The sequence below is a fragment of the Haliotis asinina genome, chromosome 7 (assembly GCF_037392515.1).
Source record: "Haliotis asinina isolate JCU_RB_2024 chromosome 7, JCU_Hal_asi_v2, whole genome shotgun sequence".
Taxonomy (NCBI): domain Eukaryota; kingdom Metazoa; phylum Mollusca; class Gastropoda; order Lepetellida; family Haliotidae; genus Haliotis; species Haliotis asinina.
This window is the reverse complement of record NC_090286.1, coordinates 62699788-62721719: the sequence shown is the minus strand read 5'-3', so window position 1 is coordinate 62721719 and position 21932 is coordinate 62699788. Positions and strand designations below refer to the sequence as shown.

The 21932-nt window shown below is 37.6% G+C and overlaps 1 protein-coding gene across 1 annotated transcript in view; it reads left to right on the top strand.

Moving 5' to 3' along the window:
* The window catches only part of LOC137290745 (aminopeptidase O-like), a 91952-nt gene that overhangs the window by 42787 nt on the left and 27233 nt on the right, over window positions 1-21932 (top strand). Inside the window, exon 9 of the mRNA XM_067821862.1 lies at window positions 6188-6228. Within this exon, the coding sequence (XP_067677963.1) occupies window positions 6188-6228 (41 nt within the window). The remainder of the gene's footprint in view (window positions 1-6187; window positions 6229-21932) is intronic.

Below are 21932 nucleotides of genomic sequence, written 5' to 3'. Positions count from 1 at the left end.
TCTAGCAAGGTATCACATCACAACTGATAAAGAAGTGTTGTCATCTAGCAAGGTATTGCTTCACAACTGATAAAGAAGTGTTATCATCTAGCAAGGTATTGCATCACAACTGATAAAGGAGTGTTATCATCTAGCAAGGTATCACATCACAACTGATAAAGAAGTGTTATCATCTAGCAAGGTATTGCATCACAACTGATAAAGAAGTGTTATCGTCTAGCAAGGTATCGCTTCACAACTGATAAAGAAGTGTTATCATCTACCAAGGTATTGCTTCACAACTGATAAAGAAGTGTTATCATCTAGCAAGGTATCGCTTCACAACTGATAAAGAAGTGTTATCATCTAGCAAGGTATCGCTTCACAACTGATAAAGAAGTGTTATCATCTAGCAAGGTATTGCATCACAACTGATAAAGAAGTGTTATCATCTACCAAGGTATCGCTTCACAACTGATAAAGGAGTGTTATCATCTAGCAAGGTATCACATCACAACTGATAAAGAAGTGTTGTCATCTAGCAAGGTATTGCATCACAACTGATAAAGAAGTGTTATCATCTAGCAAGGTATTGCATCACAACTGATAAAGAAGTGTTATCATCTACCAAGGTATCGCTTCACAACTGATAAAGAAGTGTTATCATCTAGCAAGGTATCACATCACAACTGATAAAGAAGTGTTATCATCTAGCAAGGTATTGCATCACAACTGATAAAGAAGTGTTATCATCTAGCAAGGTATTGCTTCACAACTGATAAAGAAGTGTTATCATCTACCAAGGTATCGCTTCACAACTGATAAAGAAGTGTTATCATCTAGCAAGGTATCCATAGCTAGCAGCTCCCACTCAGGCATTGAAGTGAAATTAAGATTATATTCGATATAATTTTGGGAGAGACGTGATTCGCCAGTGTCCATATATTTTTTTTTTTGATAGGCATTCTGACTGCTAGACATCCTGGATCAAGTCATGTGACTTTTCATTTGATGCGCTAAGTAAGAAAAGTGTTCACTGTATTGTATGAATTCTGTATATTCATTTCATATGTAGCATAAGTTAATAAATTTTATAAACATAATATTATGACAGATTAATTGATATATTCATGTTGGACAGGGTTGTGTAAATCGTTTTCATTGGCAAAGTTTCTGAATTTCTAAATTTCATTTATCCTATTTGTTGATCAAATTTTTCCACTTCAGTCTGCAGTCTAATCACTGCTGTACTAATCTTAATTCAGGGAGTGGATTGAGACAAGGTGTCAGATTTTTGTCCACTTGATCACTTTCCTTCAGTTGTATACACAAAGAACTTAATTATGCATTTCCTGTATTTTTGTAATGTTATGTTTTCAACATGTACATAAAACTTCTTTTGGTGACCATGATGGAAAAACATTATTCTTTCAAACCTGTATTATCCTTTGACTGAAACAAAAACCAACAAGAACAACAACCCCACCAAAACATTGATGAAATGATTGGAATCCATGTTCATTTTAGGATGATAATTGCTCAGTTATGACACACTCGTTTTCATACAAAACCATGTCTGTACAAGTATGACTCTGGGAAAGTCATTTTGTGTCTCACACAATCGAAGGTCAATACTGAGTGCACTGCATTACAGCCAGCACTCTCCTCCTCATACCCCCTGTCAGCCTCTGAAGGGGCAGTCCATGCCATTCCCAGTAAAGCCGCTTCAAATTATGCCAGGTTCTCTTTGAGGAGGATCCCTTGTGACATTTCCCAGATATGCTGGGTCAAGGTAGGGGCTTATTCAGTTGTGAGTTATGTCATGGGGTACTGAACTGAGTTCTTTTTGTATAGATTGCTGCTTTGATCAGCCTCACATTGTAGGGGATGTTTTAATAGACTTGTTGACATGCAAACACCCAGACCTTGTTTGACAGCGTGACAGAGAAATGAGGCATATACTGACAGACAAAGAAACTTTCTGTTGCAAAATGTATCATAATTTCAACAAATAAAATCATTATCAAATGCAAACTGTCTCATCGTTATTGCCTCAAACATGAGTTGGATTACCACAAACAACAGCGCCCAAATGCACCTCTTCACCACTTTGGATGAAAATCAACAAAATGCACGTGTTGTGCATGTAAGGGTACCAGGCACATTCATGTACAGTATAAAACCACTCCACAGTACCGAGCAGATCGCACTTTCAACAGAAAAACACTGAACAATGCCAAGGTTAACTCCAGAAGAGTGAGATAGGGCCATTGGAAGGCTGCAGATGAGCGCCACTACGCAAGAACGTCCCACTGTAGTGTCATTACCATCAGGAACCTTTGTTGGTGTTATCAACAGACTGGCCAGACCTCAGACAGACCCAGGACAGGCAGGCCAAGGGTGACAATTGTGCAGGAAGAGGCTATTACACTTGAGGCAATTACACCTGAGCAACCACTTCCCAACGGTCATGTCATGAGCAACAATGGTTCTCGGTCACCCAGTCCGTCGACAAGAGTTAGACGTTGGCAACTCCATTACTGGCGCCGAGTTCTGTTTTCTGCCAAAAGCAGGTTCTGTATATCTAGAGGCGATGGAAGGGCTCGAGTATATACAGAAGAAGAGGCAAAAGGACAGCTTGCTGCTGTGTCCAGAAAGCAGCGCCTTATGGTGAAGTAAGCGTTATGGTATGGGGCGCTACACAACCAGGTTCATATCAACAAATTGAAAGTCCTTCCATTGCATGCACGCTCTCCTGACATTTCACCCATGGAGCACTTGTGGGATCACCTCGATTGACAGATTCGACAGAGGCAGAACCCACCAGTTACAATTCAATAAATGGTGCTCAAGCACTTGTCAAAGAATGGAGGTGTATACCAGCTGACGTCATCAGATACTTCACCACTACAATGAGAAGAGGCGAGTTTGCGTGTATTCAAGACAGAGGTGGACATACTCGATATAAGTGACTTCAGATCCCAGATTGCTGTGTTTGACGTTTTGACCGTCTGATAGTGAAATCTCTATTTTGACCCTATGTCGACTAAAGTGTGTAAGTCAATATCTCTGTTAAAGCTGATTTTTTTGTACTGAACATGTGCATATGTCATTTCTTAACAAATTACAACATTCAAATTTCACTTTGTTCTTGTGGTTTTTAAAGCTATCAAATTGTACAAGGGGAAAGTTTCTTTTGCCAGTCAGTTTATATACACTATACATATACACTATACATATACACTATACATATACACTATACATATACACTATACATATACACTACACATATACACTACACAATTGTAAATATACATGATGAGCATGGGCTTAGCATCTGAAGACTTCAACAAACTCAAATATCAAGACTGACAATTGATTCAAATGTGTTGATGTGAGAAGTTAATGGTAAGATATCCTGCTTGATGAACTTTGGCTGAGCATCTTAATCAGATTGGTATGCTTCCCAGACATACTAACATGAAACAAGAGATGCGGACGGTAGAGTTAATCAGTTTCACTCATTATATGCGATCTTTTATGTGATTAGTTATGTGATTGAGAATCTTTACCAAAGTGGTTGGAAGGCTTAAAGAAATTGGTCAAACTTATAACTGGAGAGTTATGGATGCTCTGTCTTGGATTTCAGAGACAATCAAGGTCAATGAAATCAGAGAAACTGATGGTCAGGGAAATCTGAGATACCAACAGTCAGAGCAATCAGAGATACTCAAGACCAGGTGAAAACAGGTATAAAGGTCAGGAAGTCAAAGGCAATCAAGGCTGGGGAAAGTAGCAAAACTTGAGTTAGGTACGTCATGGATATTCATAATCGAAGTAATGAAGGAATCTCAAGCTTAAGCATTAAACAGGCCACCTCTTCACTGGTATTTTTTGTGAAAATTTACTATTTTCAACTGAGAAAAAAAGAGTTTGTGTATTCTTATACAGATGTAGACTGCATGCCAGACATCTGCGTGTCATCCCATGATTGATGGACTCTCACATCACTCAACCACAGTGATGGACCAATTGTTGTTTGACAAACATGTTTACTATTTTCAACTATTTGCACGACATATTTATGTTCATAGGTGTAGGACATTCAATTACTAGTGCAAATCTCTGCTATCCCTGTTATATTTCTTTAACTATTTTCTTAAAAAATTAAAGAAATAAAATATGGATAAACTTATGAAGACAATTGAATAGAGAATGAAGCAAATCTGATGTCTTTGATAATCTTTGTAGTCATATAAACGGACACATATTTTAAGGTTTTTCTGTTGGAAAATATTGTTATTCTTTACATGTACTTAAGATGTACTTAAAGGGTGTGGCTTCGTTTCTGGAGCAGAACTGAAAAACTTTCAATATTTTTCTGCAAAACTTGGTAGATGTATCAGTCAGAACCTTAAGTGGTGCCTTTTGCTATGTACAGGTTTTTGTGATATAATATTTTCACAGTTTCCGTGGAAACATTTCGGACTTAGTCTAAACATGGAGGGATGGGCTTCGTTTCCGGAGCAGAACTCAAAAACTTCCCAATACCTTTCAGAAACACTTGATAGATATATGGGGCAGACCCCAAAATGGTGCCTTTCGCTATTGACAGGTTTTTGTGATTTATCATTTTCTTGGTTTCCATGGAAACTTTTCAGACTTTTTCTCAAAATGGAGGGATGAACTTCTTAATATCTGTCTGCAAAACTTGGCAGATATGTGAGGCAAACCCTAAAGTGGTGCCTTTTGCTATTTACAGATTTTGGTGATTTATATGGGATGCTCCTCGTTTCCAGAGTACAACTCGAAAACTATTTAATATTTTTCAGCAAAACTTGGCACATATGTGAGGGAGACCACAAAGTGGTGCCTTTTGCTATCTACAAAGTTTTGGCATTTTTATTTTTCCCGGTTTCCATGAAAACAGTTCTGACTTGGTCTCATAATGGAGGGATGCTCTTTGTTTCTGGAGCACAACTCCATGTTTAGGACTTTGTTTCCAGAGCGCAAAACCTTTTCATATCTTGGCAGACCTTGGCAGATATATGAGACAGATCTCAAAGTGATGCCTATTGCTGTTTACAGATGTATGGCATTTATATTTTTCATGATTTCCATGGAAACAATTCAAACTTAGTCTAAAGAAACATTAAGATAACTGTTAGATAATTTGTCCTCTTAAATATTTGGGGGCCGGTGGGGATATGTCATCTTCTGATGACTCCCGTTTATCTCCTCTTATAATGATTAGCCATGTGACCAGGAGGTGAGAGTTTCATGCACACACAAGTAGGTCTTCATCTCTTCATCCAGGTTAGAATTGGTCTTCAGCAACCGTTGATGCATGTCCTTGTATCCAGACATTATGATGACTGTGCCTGGGCCTGGATTTTCTAAGCTGTCCTAGAACTAAGATAGTCGAAAGTGCCATACATTAACATTAACTTGCGACATCTTTGCTCTTAGAGAGCTTTGAAATTGTTGATTCCTCCTTGTCCAGCCTTTGTGGTTTATAGATCACTATCATATTACTAATTTCTTCTTGACCAGTCCTGTTGATTTACAGATCACTGTCAAATTGCTGATTTCTTCTTGACCAGTCCTGTTGATTTACAGCTCACTATCATATTGCTGATTCCTTCTTGACCAGTCTTGTTGATTTACAGCTCACTATCATATTGCTGATTCCTTCTTGACCAGTCTTGTTGATTTACAGCTCACTATCATATTGCTGATTTCTTCTTGACCAGCCTTTATTGTTTACAGATCACTGTCATATTACAAGAGTGTTGCGAGTTTAACTTAGCAGTCAACTCAACAACCTTTTTGTGAACAAAAAGCCTTCATGTCAGTCACTTGTTAAAAGTCTAAATAACTTAGATTTGAGAGGGGATATTCTTGGATCCTTTCCGCAGTGAAGTAAGATTTTCTGTTTGAAAGTTCTCAGCAACTTATACAGAAATACTGAAACAGATAGATTTTCAATGAAACAATTTTCATCATGAACACAGTTATGTTATCAAGTGTATGAAATAAATTGAATGATTTCTTCTTGAAACAGTGTAGTCACAATGCTTCCAGCTTCCAGCTTCCAGCTTCCAGATAAGATGGGCTTCTCACCTGCGCTGGAGTGTCACTCAACCATTCTTTGGTATCTGTTACATTCAATTACTCCTTTGATTATAAAGTTATGTTTTTGTTTCAGGACTTCTTCCAGTTCTTCTTCAAGGAATTCCCAGACCTGAGGTAAGTGTTCCTACATGTGGTGTTAAGTGTCTTGTGAAAGTTGGTAGTGCTGCTTTCAAGCACTATCTAGGTTATTTTACATCATTTTGTAGCCTGAACTTCAGAGACAGACAACTATCAACAATGTGCCAGCACAAGTTCAAACTGTTAGTTATAGTTGCACAGATATAGTTCACACCTTGTCCATCCGTCTGTCCGTAATCATTTTGTTTGCGGAGCATAACTCAGAAACCATTCAATATTTTTCGGCAAAACCTGGTAGATATATCAATGTGAACATGAAGTGGTGCCTTTTGCTATGTACAGGTTTTTGTGATTTAATATTTTCTTGGTTTCCATTCTCAAAAGTGAGAGGTGGGTTTCATATCCGTAGCAGAACTCAAAAAGTTCTTAATATCTGTCTGTAAACCTTGGTAGATGTGTGTGGCAAACCCCAAAGTGGTGCCTTTTGTTATTTACATGTTTTTGTGATTTAATATTTTCTTGGTTTCCATTCTCAAAAGTGAGAGGTGGGTTTCATATCCGTAGCAGAACTCAAAAAGTTCTTGATATCTGTCTGTAAAACTTGGTAGATGTGTGTGGCAGACCCCAAAGTGGTGCCTTTTGTTATTTACATGTTTTTGTGATTTAATATTTTCTTGGTTTCCATTCTCAAAAGTGAGAGGTGGGTTTCATATCTGGAGCAGAACTCAAAAAGTTCTTGATATCTGTCTGTAAACCTTGGTAGATGTGTGTGGCAAACCCCAAAGTGGTGCCTTTTGTTATTTACATGTTTTTGTGATTTATTATTTTCTCCTGTTTCATGGACATGTTTTGGACTTCGTTTCCAGAGCTGGAAACCATTTCATATCTTTCAACAGATTTGGGCAGATATATGAGACAGATCTGATTACAGATATATGGCTTTTATATTTTTCATGAATTCCATAGAAGCAATTCAAACTTAGTCTAGAAACACAATAAGTAACTGTCAGATGATTTGTCCTTTCAAACATTTGGGTGCTGGGGGGATATGTCCTCTCCTGATGACTCTCGTTTATATTGGCTTTTGTGCCTTCAATTCAAATCCGTTTAGCAGTTTGAGATGTTGTAGTAAAAGAGTTTGGTATTTTTAAGTTGTATGTTGTATGGTTTGTCAACAGTAATGCTTCATCCCCCTTGAGGCAGTTCTGTTACTCCTATACCATAATGTACATTCAGGTTTTGTGTGGGTAGATGACTCCTATAAAACAGGAGAATATACTAATATAGAGTATACATGTACAGAGACATTTTTCGGAATGATGAGGGCATTGCTTGCTATAATCAACTGTGCTTATTGTTATTTGCAGGAGTAAATTAAAAATGAAGACAGGTGTATTTTTGTGTGGCCATATTTCTTTGCATCTGAAGATTTAAACAGACAAATTCAGTGGTTTAAATATGTGTCTTAGAGACGAGTCCTTATTACCTTTGGCAAGAATTCTTGTAGGAACAGTTTTTAAACTATGCAGTCATAACCTATACCTTTTTGAATAACATGTTAGTGAGATGAGTTTTTATTACTTTAAACTGTTGTCATTCCCTAAGATACTGATCACGATGAAACTAATATTCTATATTCATCATGTTCGTATTTTCCTAATATCTGAATCTTGATGTGTCACTGGAAGTGGTTATAGATAATAATGAATTTTTCTGTGAATTATTATTCCAATATATAACCCATATGTGTTTAAATACAATATGTTACGGAGAAAATATTTTAATGAAATGTTCAAGGTTCTGACAGAACCACATGTAATTTGAAATGTAATATGAATATGCCCGTCCATCACTGGGAAATGAGTACCTCAGTCCATGCCTATAAGTCTTATAGGGATACATTACAATACTGTGTTCTGAGGGAGGACTTCAGCAGCATCATGTGTTTTACAATAGTCCATTTTCCGCTTCACGAGATCTCACGATATTCTCGCCGCTTTTCCATAGCAACCGTTGCCAGTGACGCGACAAAGGACACGCAATCTGCTCAAAATGGCTTCCGTACAGTAGCAAGTAGCTTTTCTTCGAGTATTTTTTTTCTGAAAAATGGATTTCAAGAACTGGAAAGTGCCCGAACTCAAACAGTTTCTGAAAAAATACGGCATTACCACCTCCAGACACAAGAAAGATGTACTTATTGCGTTAGCAACCTGTGTAAGAGACTTGAAATTAGAAGAGGATCCAGACAGCACTCTTGACGATCCTGAGAGAGACGTTACAAACCGTCTAAGGGAATTAGGAATCACAGACCCTTTTGTGCTTTTTTGATGGCTAGGTAAACAGACATCTTTCTATAAGTATCTCTGATGAAATGATAGGCATATATCTGTTCACATGATGGGACCCATACACTTCTGGGTTAGAATTGACTTTCAGTAGCCCATGCTTGTCTTGACAGGATATTAAGGGGATTGGGTGGTCAGGCTTGGTTGACAGTGTGATCATATCCCATTTGGGTAGACTGGTGTTCATACTTTTGATCAGACTGATGCTGTAAAGCCTGAATAGTGCTGACATAAAACTGAACTCCCACAGATGATGGTTTCATATATGCCTCTTTCTAGCCACTTTGGAAAAGTCACACTTTAAAATATTGCGATTTGGTTTATCAGATATATTCATATGAATGTCTGCTGGTATTTTTTCCACATTTGTCACACTTTTATGTGCTGGACATGTGCCACAATAGCTTTCAAACATTTAAGAAGACATTTTTTCATAATTCAATAGAAAATACCCAGTGACCTTAATCTGATGTCAGTATAAATGAAGAGCACTGAAGACTTTGAAATACTGCCTTCTTTATGATATGAAGAATTGTTTTCATAATGCTGACTTGTAATAATAATAATGATACACTGAGGCAATAGCAATAGATATCATGTCATCTAACATAACATCCATGAGCTGATCGAGATTGTGCGTGAAGAGTAAGCTGCTGGCCTTCAACCCTGGTTACTTGATTCATGTTACAGTGGATAAGGATTTTTATTCACCTGCATGTAATGCGGGGGGTATATAGTCGATGCCTCGTCAGTCTCTCCATCTGTCCGTCCGTAATCATTTTGTTTCCAGAGCATAACTCAGAACCCTTTCAATATTTTAGACCAGACTCGATACATATAATAATCTCAACCTGTAGTTTTGCCTTTTGCTATTTACAGAGTGTTGGCATTTTTATTTTTTTTTTGTTTTTCCATGGAACATTTTGGTGATAGTCTAATGGTGGGGTGGGCTTCGTTCCATAGAACACAAAAAACATTCTATATATTTCGGCAAAACTTGGTGGATATATCAATCAGAACCTAAAGTGGTGCCTTTTGCTATGTACAGGTTTTTATGATTTATCATTTTCTTGGTTTCCATGGAAACGTTTCGGACTTTTTCTCAAAAGTGACAGGTGTGTTTCTTTTCCGTAGCACATCTCAAAAAGTTCCTAATATCTGTCAGCAAAACTGGTAGATATGTGTGGCAGACCCCAACATGCTGCCTTTTGCTATTTACAGGCTTTTGTGATTTATAATTATCTGGGTTTCCATGGAAACGTTTCGGACTTGGTCTTAAAATGGAGGGATGGGCTTCGTTTCCGGAGCACAACTCAAAGACTGCTAAATATCTTTCTGCAAAACTTGCCAGATATGTAGGGGAGACCCTAAAGTGGTGCCTTTCGCTATTTATAGATTTTGGTGATTTATCATTTTCCCAGTTTCAATGGAAACTTTTCAGACTTAGTCGCAAAATGGAGGGATGGGCTTCGTTTCCAGAGCACAACTCAAAAAACATTCAATATTTTTCTGCAAAACCTGGTAGATATATCAGTCAGAACCTAAAGTGGTGGCTTTTGCTATTTACAGGTTTTGGGGATTTCTTATTTTCTTGGTTTCCATGGAAATGTTTTGGACATAGTTTAAAAAATGAGAGGTGTGTTTCATTTCCGGTGCAAAACTCAAAAACTGCATAAAACTTGGTAGACATGTGTGACACACCCCGTAGTGGTGCCTTTTGGTATTTACAGGTTTTTGTAATTTATGAATTTCTTGGTTTCCTTGGAAACATTTTCACAAAATGGAGGGATGGGCCTCGTTTCCAAAGCAGAACTCAAGAACTGTTCAATAGTTTTCTGCAAAACTAATATAAATAGATAATTGAGGCAGACTACAAAGTCATGCCTTTTGCTATTTATAAAGTTTTGGCATATTTATTTTTCCTGGTTTCCATGGAAACAATTCAAACTTAGTCTCAAAATGGACAGCTGGGTTTCTTGTCTAAAAAGACTGAAGTAACTCTCAGATGATTTGTCCTTTCAAATATGTTAGGGCCCGGGGGATATGTCATCTTCTGATGACTCTTGTTAAGTGTAGTTTATGAAATTGCAAGTGTATTGCAAGATAATCATTTTTCAACTGCTTAAAATCCTTCTAAACATCAGTACTAGATTTCCGAGTGTGTGAAGTTTTGGAGAACAGAGACAGATGTAAATGTTTAGTCAGAGACTTTCCCCAGGCAGAGACTATCTCCATGTCTGAAGTTTGCATTCTGTGTTAATATAACAACCAGATAAAACATATACTGGAAGTCCAGAGAAATGCTGAAACATTGAAAGTGACAAGTAGGTATCAGTGGAGAGTTTTTTTATTCCCCTGGCATGTAGTGAAGGGGGATATAGTCGACACCTTGTCTGTCTGGTCTTTCGTCTGTCCATCCATCTGTAATCATTTTTTTTCCGGAGCATAAGTCAGAAACCATTCAATATTTTTACACCCAAATTGGTAGATATAATAAAAACTTAACCTAAGGTTATTCCTTTTGCTATTTACAGATTTGGCATTTTTATTTTTCTTAGTTTCCACGGAAACAATGTGTACTTAGTCTCAAAAGGGACGGGTGGGTTTCATTTACAGATCACATTTTAACTATCATGATGTATGTAAAAACTGGATGTTTACATGCTTCCACGACAGCTGCGCATGACCAGAATTGTATGCGACAGCACCACCTGTTTTTCCCAGTTCGAAGGTGGTCGAGTGAAAGCACATGGCATGCACAGATGTACCCTTATGTTGTGTGCGGAATAAAACCATCTAACTTACAACTTCAAATTTCTTAAAATCTTTCAACACAACTTGGCAGATACGTGAAAAAATCCCAAAGTGGTGCCTTTTGCTATCTGCAGATTTTTGGCATTTATATTTTTCTCGGTTTCCATGGAAACAATTTGGACTTAGTCTCAAAAGTGAGGCATGGGCTTTGTTTCGAGGGCACAACTTGAAATCATTCGGAATCTTTCAACAGAACTCGACAGATTTAGGTGGCAGATCTTAAGGTGGTGCCTTTTAAGATTTTTAAGAATTTTGGCATTTATAATTTTCATGATTTCCATGGAAACAATTTGAAATTAGTTGGACTTTAAGTAACTATCACATGGTTTCAAAGATGTGGTGGTTCGGGGGATATATCATCTTCTGATGACTCATGTTTATTTTCCTGGTTTCCATGGAAACAATTCAAGGAGGGATGGGCTTTGTTTCCAAAGCATAACTCAAAAACTTCTTAATTTCTTTCAGCAGATGTGTGAGGCAGATCTCAAAGTGGTGCCTTTTGCTATCTGCAGATTTTTGATGTTTTTTATTTTCCATGGAAACGATTCAGATTTAGTCTCAAAAGAGAGGGGTGGGCTTCTTTCCAAAACCATTTGATATCTTTAAACAAAACTTGGCAGATATATGAGGCAGATCTTGAAGTAGTGCCTTTTGCTGTTTACATTTATCTGGCATTTATATTTTCATTATTTCCATGGAGACAAGTCTGACTTAGTCTAAAAAAACATCAAGTAACTGTCACATGATTTGTTCTTTCAAATATGTTGGGACCAGGTGGATATGTCATCTTCTGATGACTCTTGTTTAATTGACACTGGAAGTCAAGTTTGAGGAAAACATGAATCATGGTTGTTTATGCTATTTTGCCTTATACAGTATTGTATTTTTGTGAAAAGGGAAGAGTATGCACAAACACAACACTAAAATGGAGATGCATGTGCATCATGCATGCACTCAGGCATAAAATGCAGGCTTGAATTAGGAGATAAACATCATGTGTTGGCCAATTTCCGGGTGTTATTGAGTATTTGAAGCACGAGAATGCATTTGGAACCGACGGCGTCACCCGGAGGTTTCAAATGAAATATTCCCATGCTTCATCGAGTAGGGGTACAGCAGTGAAGTGTCATCAGCTGGCTGTTTCAGCTGGTTCCCATGGTAGCATCTGGAGTTGCTCATTTGTGACGTCATTCTAACTTTACGTCACAATATGACTTGAATGAGGTCACCACTGTTGCTGACGCAACAAAACAATTGCTTACGTGTCAGTACGCAGTGAATAGTCTTGCAGTTTCCGGGAATCTAATACCATTTGATCATGTTTTTCAACCAATCAGATTACAGAACACAGTGACTTTTGGTTTACAATGGCTATTGTCCACTTGTTTTTTAAACATACCAGCTATGTAAACTCAAGCATTTTGATCATTTTAGAGAGTAGAAAGAGAATCAAACCACTGAAGGTAATCAGTATAGGTTGTTTTGTCCTTGAAATGTGTTGAATTATCCTGGTGATATTATTGACAAGTTTTGTGATGGAATGACCCACTGTACTGTGAGATAGGTACAAGGAAATGGGTTTCATGACAGTACTAGTCTCCCCTTAGGGCTGCAGGATGTTGGAGGAGACCTTAAGGAGAGGCAAATTATAGGCTTTTGTCACTTCTGTAAACTAGTTCATGACCGTCTTATGGCAGTTTGGATTCATACTAATTTGTTGAGTAGTTCAATTGTCTTAAACTGATTATCCCCCGTTGTGTGTTAAGCTTGATGCAGGAGATATATTATTAGGTAGGTTCATACGTACATACAAATTGGAACATATTAAGAACCATTGACTGGATTCTTTTCATGCTTGATACCTAGGTTCACAGTATACAAAAGGCCCTTTTCAGGTTTGGTAACCTTGACCTTCATGTCAAGTTCAAAATGGGACTTTAATGTTTTACGCTTGTCAGTAAGATATCTAAAGAACCATTTACTGAATTTGTTTCCATATTTGACACCAAGACTCATCTAGGGAATGTGCAGTTTCAAGTCCGTTTGGTGACCTTTAAGTAATTTTCAAGATCATGGCAACAGTTTGAAGATTTCAGCCTGTTAAGATGTCGGTAAGGTATCTTTTTGTATATTTCATAGACCATGACATTCATATCAATGTCAAAGTGTCTTGAAAACATTTTTGTGTTTTAACAGCTACAGAGCTGACTGTTTTTGGTTAACTTCATGTTATAACCTTCACTTTCATTGTTTTTAATTTTGATGTGATAATTTGCAGTGGAGGATTATGTCAAAAACTATTTTTTGTAGTTTGAGTTGACAAACAGAATGTGATGCTAGTTCCAGTTTCTGCTTTAGTACATTAGTGGGATTATGCAGTCTGAATTAATTAACAGGACATCTTAACTTCAATGTACAATATTACTGATTCTACAAAAGCTGGTCTCATTAGCTGCTACCCACCAGTATGGTGATCTAAGACAGAACATGACCCTGTATCATATTCTGTAACAGATTTGTTGTAGCTTAGTACGAGATTCTCTTTGACGACATAATACAGAATTCTTATGAGACCTTTGAGTGATTGGCTTCCTGTCTCATGGGCTTGTAGTATAATGTCTCTTTGCTCAGATTTTGATGCTTGACAAAGTATTTCATGCCTGTGAATTCCAGCTCCTTGGAGGGCACATGATTTACAACCCTTTATAACTGCTAAGGAAAGAGCATCAATAACCTTGATGCCAATATTTTATGAACTATTGTAGCTTTCTGTACATTTTAACATTTATGCATCCCTGAATTAACTTGACTGTTGACTGCTAAAACATGCAACTTAAACTAAGCAGGTTACGTGGTTAATAAACGACCTCATTTTTTTAAAAGAAATACACAATTAAGCACATTAAGATTTATAGTGATTTAGTGTTTATGAATTTTTTCAGGATTCAGATTGGTTTCAGGAAAAAGCAAAGCCACTGCCATTTTCTTCAAACTGTCTTGACCTTTTTCTTTAAGTAACATCAAAGATGTTGTGCACCTGATATAGCAACTTACTGACACAGCGTAATCCTAGAATTTTAATGTAGGGCTGATATCAAGTTCTTACCTATGGTATTGAAATGGACACAAATAGTTTCTTTAAAGCAGTAATATGAAAGTTTGAATCTGAGAATGTATGTGCAGAATGTCATATTTCTTTTTGGCATTATGTCCGTGAATAGATATAATCAGACCTGTCATTGTCTATCATAAGTCTTATCGGGACATATATATCCTGTGAAAGTTTGATGTTATTGTTAATGTCATCTTCATTTTAGTATATCATTTTTCAAGAATGTATCATATCACCAGAATATATTTCAGACAAATGTATGAATAAGTATGGCTGGGTGGTACCTACTGCAATAATCCATCAGCATGCCAGTATAACAATGTACCAGCAACAGTATAACAATGTACCAGCAACAGTTTAACAATGTACCAGCAACAGTCTAACATTGTACCAGCAACAGTTTAACAATGTACCAGCAACAGTCTAACATTGTACCAGCAACAGTATAACAATGTACCAGCAACAGTTTAACAATGTACCAGCAACAGTCTAACATTGTACCAGCAACAGTATAACAATGTACCAGCAACAGTTTAACAATGTACCAGCAACAGTATAACAATGTACCAGCAACAGTTTAACAATGTACCAGCAACAGTCTAACATTGTACCAGCAACAGTTTAACAATGTACCAGCAACAGCCTAACATTGTACCAGCAACAGTTTAACAATGTACCAGCAACAGTCTAACATTGTACCAGCAACAGTATAACAATGTACCAGCAACAGTATAACAATGTACCAGCAACAGTATAACAATGTACCAGCAACAGTATAACAATGTACCAGCAACAGTATAACAATGTACCAGCAACAGTTTAACAATGTACCAGCAACAGTTTAACAATGTACCAGCAACAGTTGACCAATGTGCCAGAAATAGTCCAACACTGTGCCAGCAACAGTCGACTAATGTGCCAGCAATAGTCCAACAATTTGCTGGCAACAGTCTAACATTGTGCCAGCAACAGTCTAACATTGTGCCAACAACAGTCGACCAATGTGCCAACAACAGTCGACCAATGTGCCAGAAATAGGCCAACATTGTGCCAACAACAGTCGACCAATGTGCCAGCAATAGGCCAACATTGTGCCAACAACAGTCGACCAATGTGCCAGCAATAGTCCAAGATTGTGCCAACAACAGTCGACCACTGTGTCAGCAATAGTCCAACAATGCGCCAGCAACAGTCGACCACTGTGCCGGCAATAGTCAACCAATGTGCCAACAATAGTCCAACATTGTGCCAACAACAGTTGACCACTGTGTCAGCAATAGTCCAACAATGTGCTGGCAACAGTCTAACATTGTGCCAACAACAGTCGACCAATGTGCCAACAACAGTCGACCAATGTGCCAGCAATAGGCCAACATTGTGCCAACAACAGTCGACCAATGTGCCAGCAATAGTCCAACAATTTGCCGGCAACAGTCTAACATTGTGCCAGCAACAGTCGACCACAGGCAAACTGTTGCGCAGATTATGTTGTGCAACGTAGAGAAAATGACCAGGGTTCTTCCCTCGCACTTTCCTCACCTCGGTTCCAAAAATATTTTTCATGTCAAAATAAAGTATCGCTACCATCAAAAGTACACTCTCATTTCCTCACTAGGTTGTGCATTCAGATTTCCAACCCCGTGGTTAATAATTGCTCACGTGAAAGATGTTTTATTCAGCATTTTAAGCGCAACTTGTGGTATTCAGATAATTCTTCGCCTCCATTACCCCTGCCAGCGCAACCTAGTGAGGAAATGGGAGTGTACCTTTGATGGTAGCGATATTTTATTTTGACATGAAAAATATTTTTTGAACCAAAAGTTTGCCTGTGAGTCAACCAATATGCCGGCAACAGTCGACCAATGTGCCAGCAATAGTGAACCAATGTGCCAGCAATAGTCAACCAATGTGCCAGCAATAGTCAACCAATGTGCCAGCAACAGTCCAACAATGTACCAGCAACAGTCTAACATTGTGCCAGCAATAGTCCAACAATGTGGCAACAAAAGTAACCAGACTGAATACTAAAAATGAGATTCACACATTGTCATGCATGCAGGCTGGTGATGGCATGATTTTACATTCCTCCCTATCAAAGACATAGTTTTATAACAATATATCACCTAATAAAATAATTATTAATGAAACAATATTATCCATAACTTTGTTGATAAGTAGTGAATTATCTGATGGTAAAGCAAGATAAAATATTTTACCAGTTTCTTGTATAACCCAGCAGTGAATGTGAGCTTGAAATGTTCATTGATTGTTTGGAATTAAAATACCTTCATCTGAAGATGAGATCCAGGAAAACTGAATGTTTTGGAGTCGGCTAGTCCTCTCTCCATGATGATGTACACCAGTTTCCTGTATTAGGCCTTGAACCTTGTGACAGTACATAGATTAATGCTGATATGTTTAGAAAGGGGTTTTATTACACATGGATAAATTTGCTTTGGATATTTTTTTCCCTTTTATGAAAACGTTCTTAGTGTATGTTTGTCCTGCCTTTAAAGTCGTGTTTAGAATATCCTATTGCCAATAGGGGCTATCTTCTGTTTACTATAGCCTTCCATGGTGGAGGTTATACACTTTGCTCTACAGATCATTTTAAATATCAACAGACCACCAGGCATTGTTTCATACAGCTCTGTGATATCATAAAGCCATGTCTGGTAGCCTGTCACATTTTATTGTTATTTTCATTGACAGCAACTTTGTGTGCATGCATGTGAGTGTGTGTCTGCGTGCCTGTATGTTTAAGTTTTTCATTATGCAGTTCTCTAGGACTCAAGTAGTGGTCCAGTAACCTGATACTCAAGCGAAATATTATTGTGATGGCAAATGATCAGCAGTAGATTCCTATGGGAAATTTACAGCAGAATGAAATGTTCTGTCCTAGATTTTAAAGAAAAAGACATTTAGTTTTCTTTGGTGAAATAATTATTTTTGTGCTGAGAAATCACTTTTCTGTCTGTGCTAGCAAATTATAGAAAGATTTGCATATGTCTCTTGTACGTGCTGTTGTACATTGCTGTACATGCTGTTGCATATACTATTTTACATAGTCAGCAGTTGTGTATGATGTGATAATTATCAACTGTTGTGCATGCTGTTGGTATCATCATCTGTTGTGTATGCTGTTGGTATCATATCTGTTGTGTATGCTGTTGGTATCATCATCTGTTGTGCATGCTGTTGGTATCATCATCTGTTGTGCATGCTGATGGTATCATCATCTGTTGTGTATGCTGTTGGTATCATCATCTGTTGTGCATGCTGTTGGTATCATCATCTGTTGTGCATGCTGTTGCTATCATCATCTGTTGTGCATGCTGATGGTATCATCATCTGTTGTGCATGCTGTTGCTATCATCATCTGTTGTGCATGCTGTTGCTATCATCATCTGTTGTGCATGCTGATGGTATCATCATCTGTTGTGCATGCTGTTGGTATCATCATCTGTTGTGCATGCTGTTGCTATCATCATCTGTTGTGCATGCTGTTGCTATCATCATCTGTTGTGCATGCTGTTGGTATCATCATCTGTTGTGTATGCTGATGGTATCATCATCTGTTGTGCATGCTGATGGTATCATCATCTGTTGTGTATGATGCAACAATCAGCTGTTGTGCATGCTCGTGTACATTGTCAGCTGTAAGTTGATAGTAATCAGCTTTTGTGCATGCTGGTGTACATTATCAGCTGTTGTGCATGCTGTTGTATATTATCAGCAGTTGTATGATGGGGTTATTATCAGCTGTTGTGCATGCTGTGGTAATTATCAGCTGTTGTCTGCTGTTGTGCATGATCAGCTATTAAGTCTGCTGTTTCACATGTTATATATGGTGTTCTAAATGCACTTGTATACACTGTGTCAGCATAATGTGTGATGTAAGTTTCAACTATGCTGATCGAATTTGGTCCACCATGAGAATGAATTCTCCTGAGGCCATTCATCCTGTTCGTCCATGCCTGTGACAGCATTCCTTCATTAAGTGATTGCCCATCCAGTACATCGATGACTCTGACCTTTATCATGGATAGGAAATAAGAAGTTGATGGACATTTTATCAAATAAGTAAATATAGGTTTTAGAGATATTTGGTGTCCAGTACATCATAGTGTTACCAAGTGCTAAGTTCAGTGGGAATTAGATCAAGTAATGTACAGATCTTCCTGCTTCAGCTACAACACATTGTTCTAGACAGATCATTTCCAAAAGTTTTGTTTTATTCCTCTGTTTTTTGAAGGCAATAGGTTTTCTAATTCTTTTTGAGTTCACTGAAGATTGAATAATTTATCATCAAAATTGGCTTTCCCAGGAAATGGCTTAAGGAGATATCATTACATTGACTCTACGATGATGCTTACCTGAGGTGATTGTGATCAGGGGAGGGTCCAGAGTTTTTAGAAAAGGGATGGGTCCATTTGTTACTACGGTAGAGGGAGGTCTACTCTTAAGTCTAGCCTGAAAAATGATAAACATGTTTTGTAACAGCTTGATAGATTTTGAAGTTATGGGGGATATAAAAATGAGTTCCGTACATCTGTCTGTCCATCTGTCTGTGCATCCACAATACTGTCTGAAGCATATCTCCAGAACTATTCAAGATAATGTAAACTTGGTACACATGTCAAGCATGATACCTAGATGTGCCCTTTGGGGTATAGACCCAGATATGGATTTTATGTTTTGCAGTTTCCATGGAAACATTGACTTAGACTGTGACTATGCCTGATGTTGAGGATGTCCTCTTGTCTTGAGCAGCGCTTCCAAACTATACATTCTAGCCTCATCATACTTAGTACATCTGTCTAGCAGGATCCCAAGATGTGCCTTTGGGGGATTAGACCCACATGTGAATTTTATTTTCTGTGGCTTCCATGGAAACATGACTTTGGCTTTGGCTTTGAGGATGTCATCTTGTCTGATCTCCCAAGCTTTAGGTTTATCATAGATGACTGAAATTGGTGCTTGTGCTCTTTTCTGGAGCAGAACTTCACTATTTCTTCACCAAACTTGGAAGATAGATAGGTCTGATGGTGTAGTGGTGCTTTTTGGTAGGTTTGGATACCTGAATAAAATATTGTTTGCATTTCCATGGCTACAAGTTTGACCTTGAGTGAAACTGGTGGTAGTGTTCTTTTCCAGATCAGAACTGTAAAACTTAACAATACTCAATGTTCATCTTGAATCTCTCTGTCATTAACACTGGCTATGTTTACTTTTCATACTGAAGACACATGAGAACTGAATCATATGCAAAATCTTGCCCTGTTATGTTTGAAATCAATAATACTTGAACATTCATCATCAAAGGTTGCATTGAGAAGCCAGAGGTTTTAAGTGTTCCACTCATCTTTATATATTTCTGTCAAATGTTATTCAGTATGTACCCTTTCCAAAGCAGATTCTTTGCCCGCCATGATACTGTTGATAGAATATGGTTATTGATTGTCTGTAGTGACTGCTGATGTTATTATTTGGATAGTGCCTGATGCTGATTGTATGTGAATGTGTACGTTGGAGCGTGTGTATGTCAGTGCGTATGTGAGTGCATGTTTCATTGATCCCAGCTTTTGCCAGTTGTTGCGTTAAGTTGTTGCCTGAAGCTGACCACACACAGGCTTCCACTATCTATCTTACATAATACAGCCCCAAACACCAGTCTTGTGAAAATCAGATCACATTGCTCGTACTGGAATGATCTTTCATTCAACCAGATTTGGAAAGAGATAGTTGGTATGTGTTTTCAAATCATGCAACCTATTTAGAGGTTAACACCGGATATTCTGACGGTTATGAGATGTATACTTTGTTGAAATCATGTATGTCTTACTTCACTGAGTCATAAGAGACTTTCCATAGCCCATAGGAAGTTGAACTACAGAACAAGCTCAGACATTCACTCAGAATTCCTCTCCAGGTGATATCAGTGCTAACAGTGGCGGCCTGTGTAATAACAACTGTGTAGGAAGAGGTTAACTTCCTGGATATTGCATGTCTTAGTTAACTTCCTGGATATTGTGCGCCTGGTTAACTTTCTGATTATTGTATGCCTTAGTTAACTTTCTGAATATTGTTTCCCTTGGTTAACTTCCAGAATATTGTATGCCTTGGATAACTCCCTGAATATTGTGTGTCTGGTTAACTTCCTGGATATTGTATGCCTTGGTTAAGTTACTGAATATTGTATGCCTTAGTTAACTTCCTGAATATTGTATACCTTGCTTAACTTTCTGATTATTGTATGCCTTGGTTAACTTCCTGAATATTGTATGCCTTGGTTAACTCCCTGAATATTGTATACCTGGTTAACTTTCTGATTATTGTATGCCTTGGTTAACTTCCTGAATATTGTATGCCTGGTTAACTTTCTGATTATTGTATGCCTTGGTTAACTTCCTGAATATTGTATACCTGGTTAACTTTCTGATTATTGTATGCCTTGGTTAACTTCCTGAATATTGTATGCCTGGTTAACTTTCTGATTATTGTATGCCTTGGTTAACTTCCTGAATATTGTATGCCTGGTTAACTTTCTGATTATTGTATGCCTTGGTTAACTCCCTGAATATTGTATACCTGGTTAACTTTCTGATTATTGTATGCCTTGGTTAACTTCCTGAATATTGTATGCCTGGTTAACTTTCTGATTATTGTATGCCTTGGTTAACTTCCTGAATATTGTATACCTTGGTTAACTCCCTGAATATTGTATACCTGGTTAACTTTCTGATTATTGTATGCCTTGGTTAACTTCCTGAATATTGTATACCTGGTTAACTTTCTGATTATTGTATGCGTTGGTTAACTTCCTGAATATTGTTTGCCTTGGTTAACTTCCTGAATATTGTATACCTTGGTTAACTCCCTGAATATTGTATGCCTGGTTAACTTTCTGATTATTGTATGCGTTGGTTAACTTCCTGAATATTGTTTGCCTTGGTTAACTTCCTGAATATTGTATACCTTGGTTAACTCCCTGAATATTGTATGCCTGGTTAACTTTCTGATTATTGTATGCGTTGGTTAACTTCCTGAATATTGTTTGCCTTGGTTAACTTCCTGAATATTGTATACCTTGGTTAACTCCCTGAATATTGTATGCCTGGTTAACTTTCTGATTATTTAATGCCTTACTTAACTTACTGATTATTGTATGTCTTAGTTAACTTCCAGAATATTGTTTGCCTTGGTTAACTTACTGAATATTGTATGCCTTGGGTAACTTACTGAATATTGTATGCCTTGGGTAACTGACTGAATATAGCATGAAGAACTGTTCAATCAGACATGAAATCTCACTCACCTTTTACCATGTTACATCTTTCATCAACATTATTCCTTTCAACAATTCAAATGCCTTTCTTGTTACATGATATATTGGAAAGATCCATTCAGTTTGAGAAATGAATATCAGATCACATGATCTGTGATTGATGTTTGCCAACCTTTTTCTG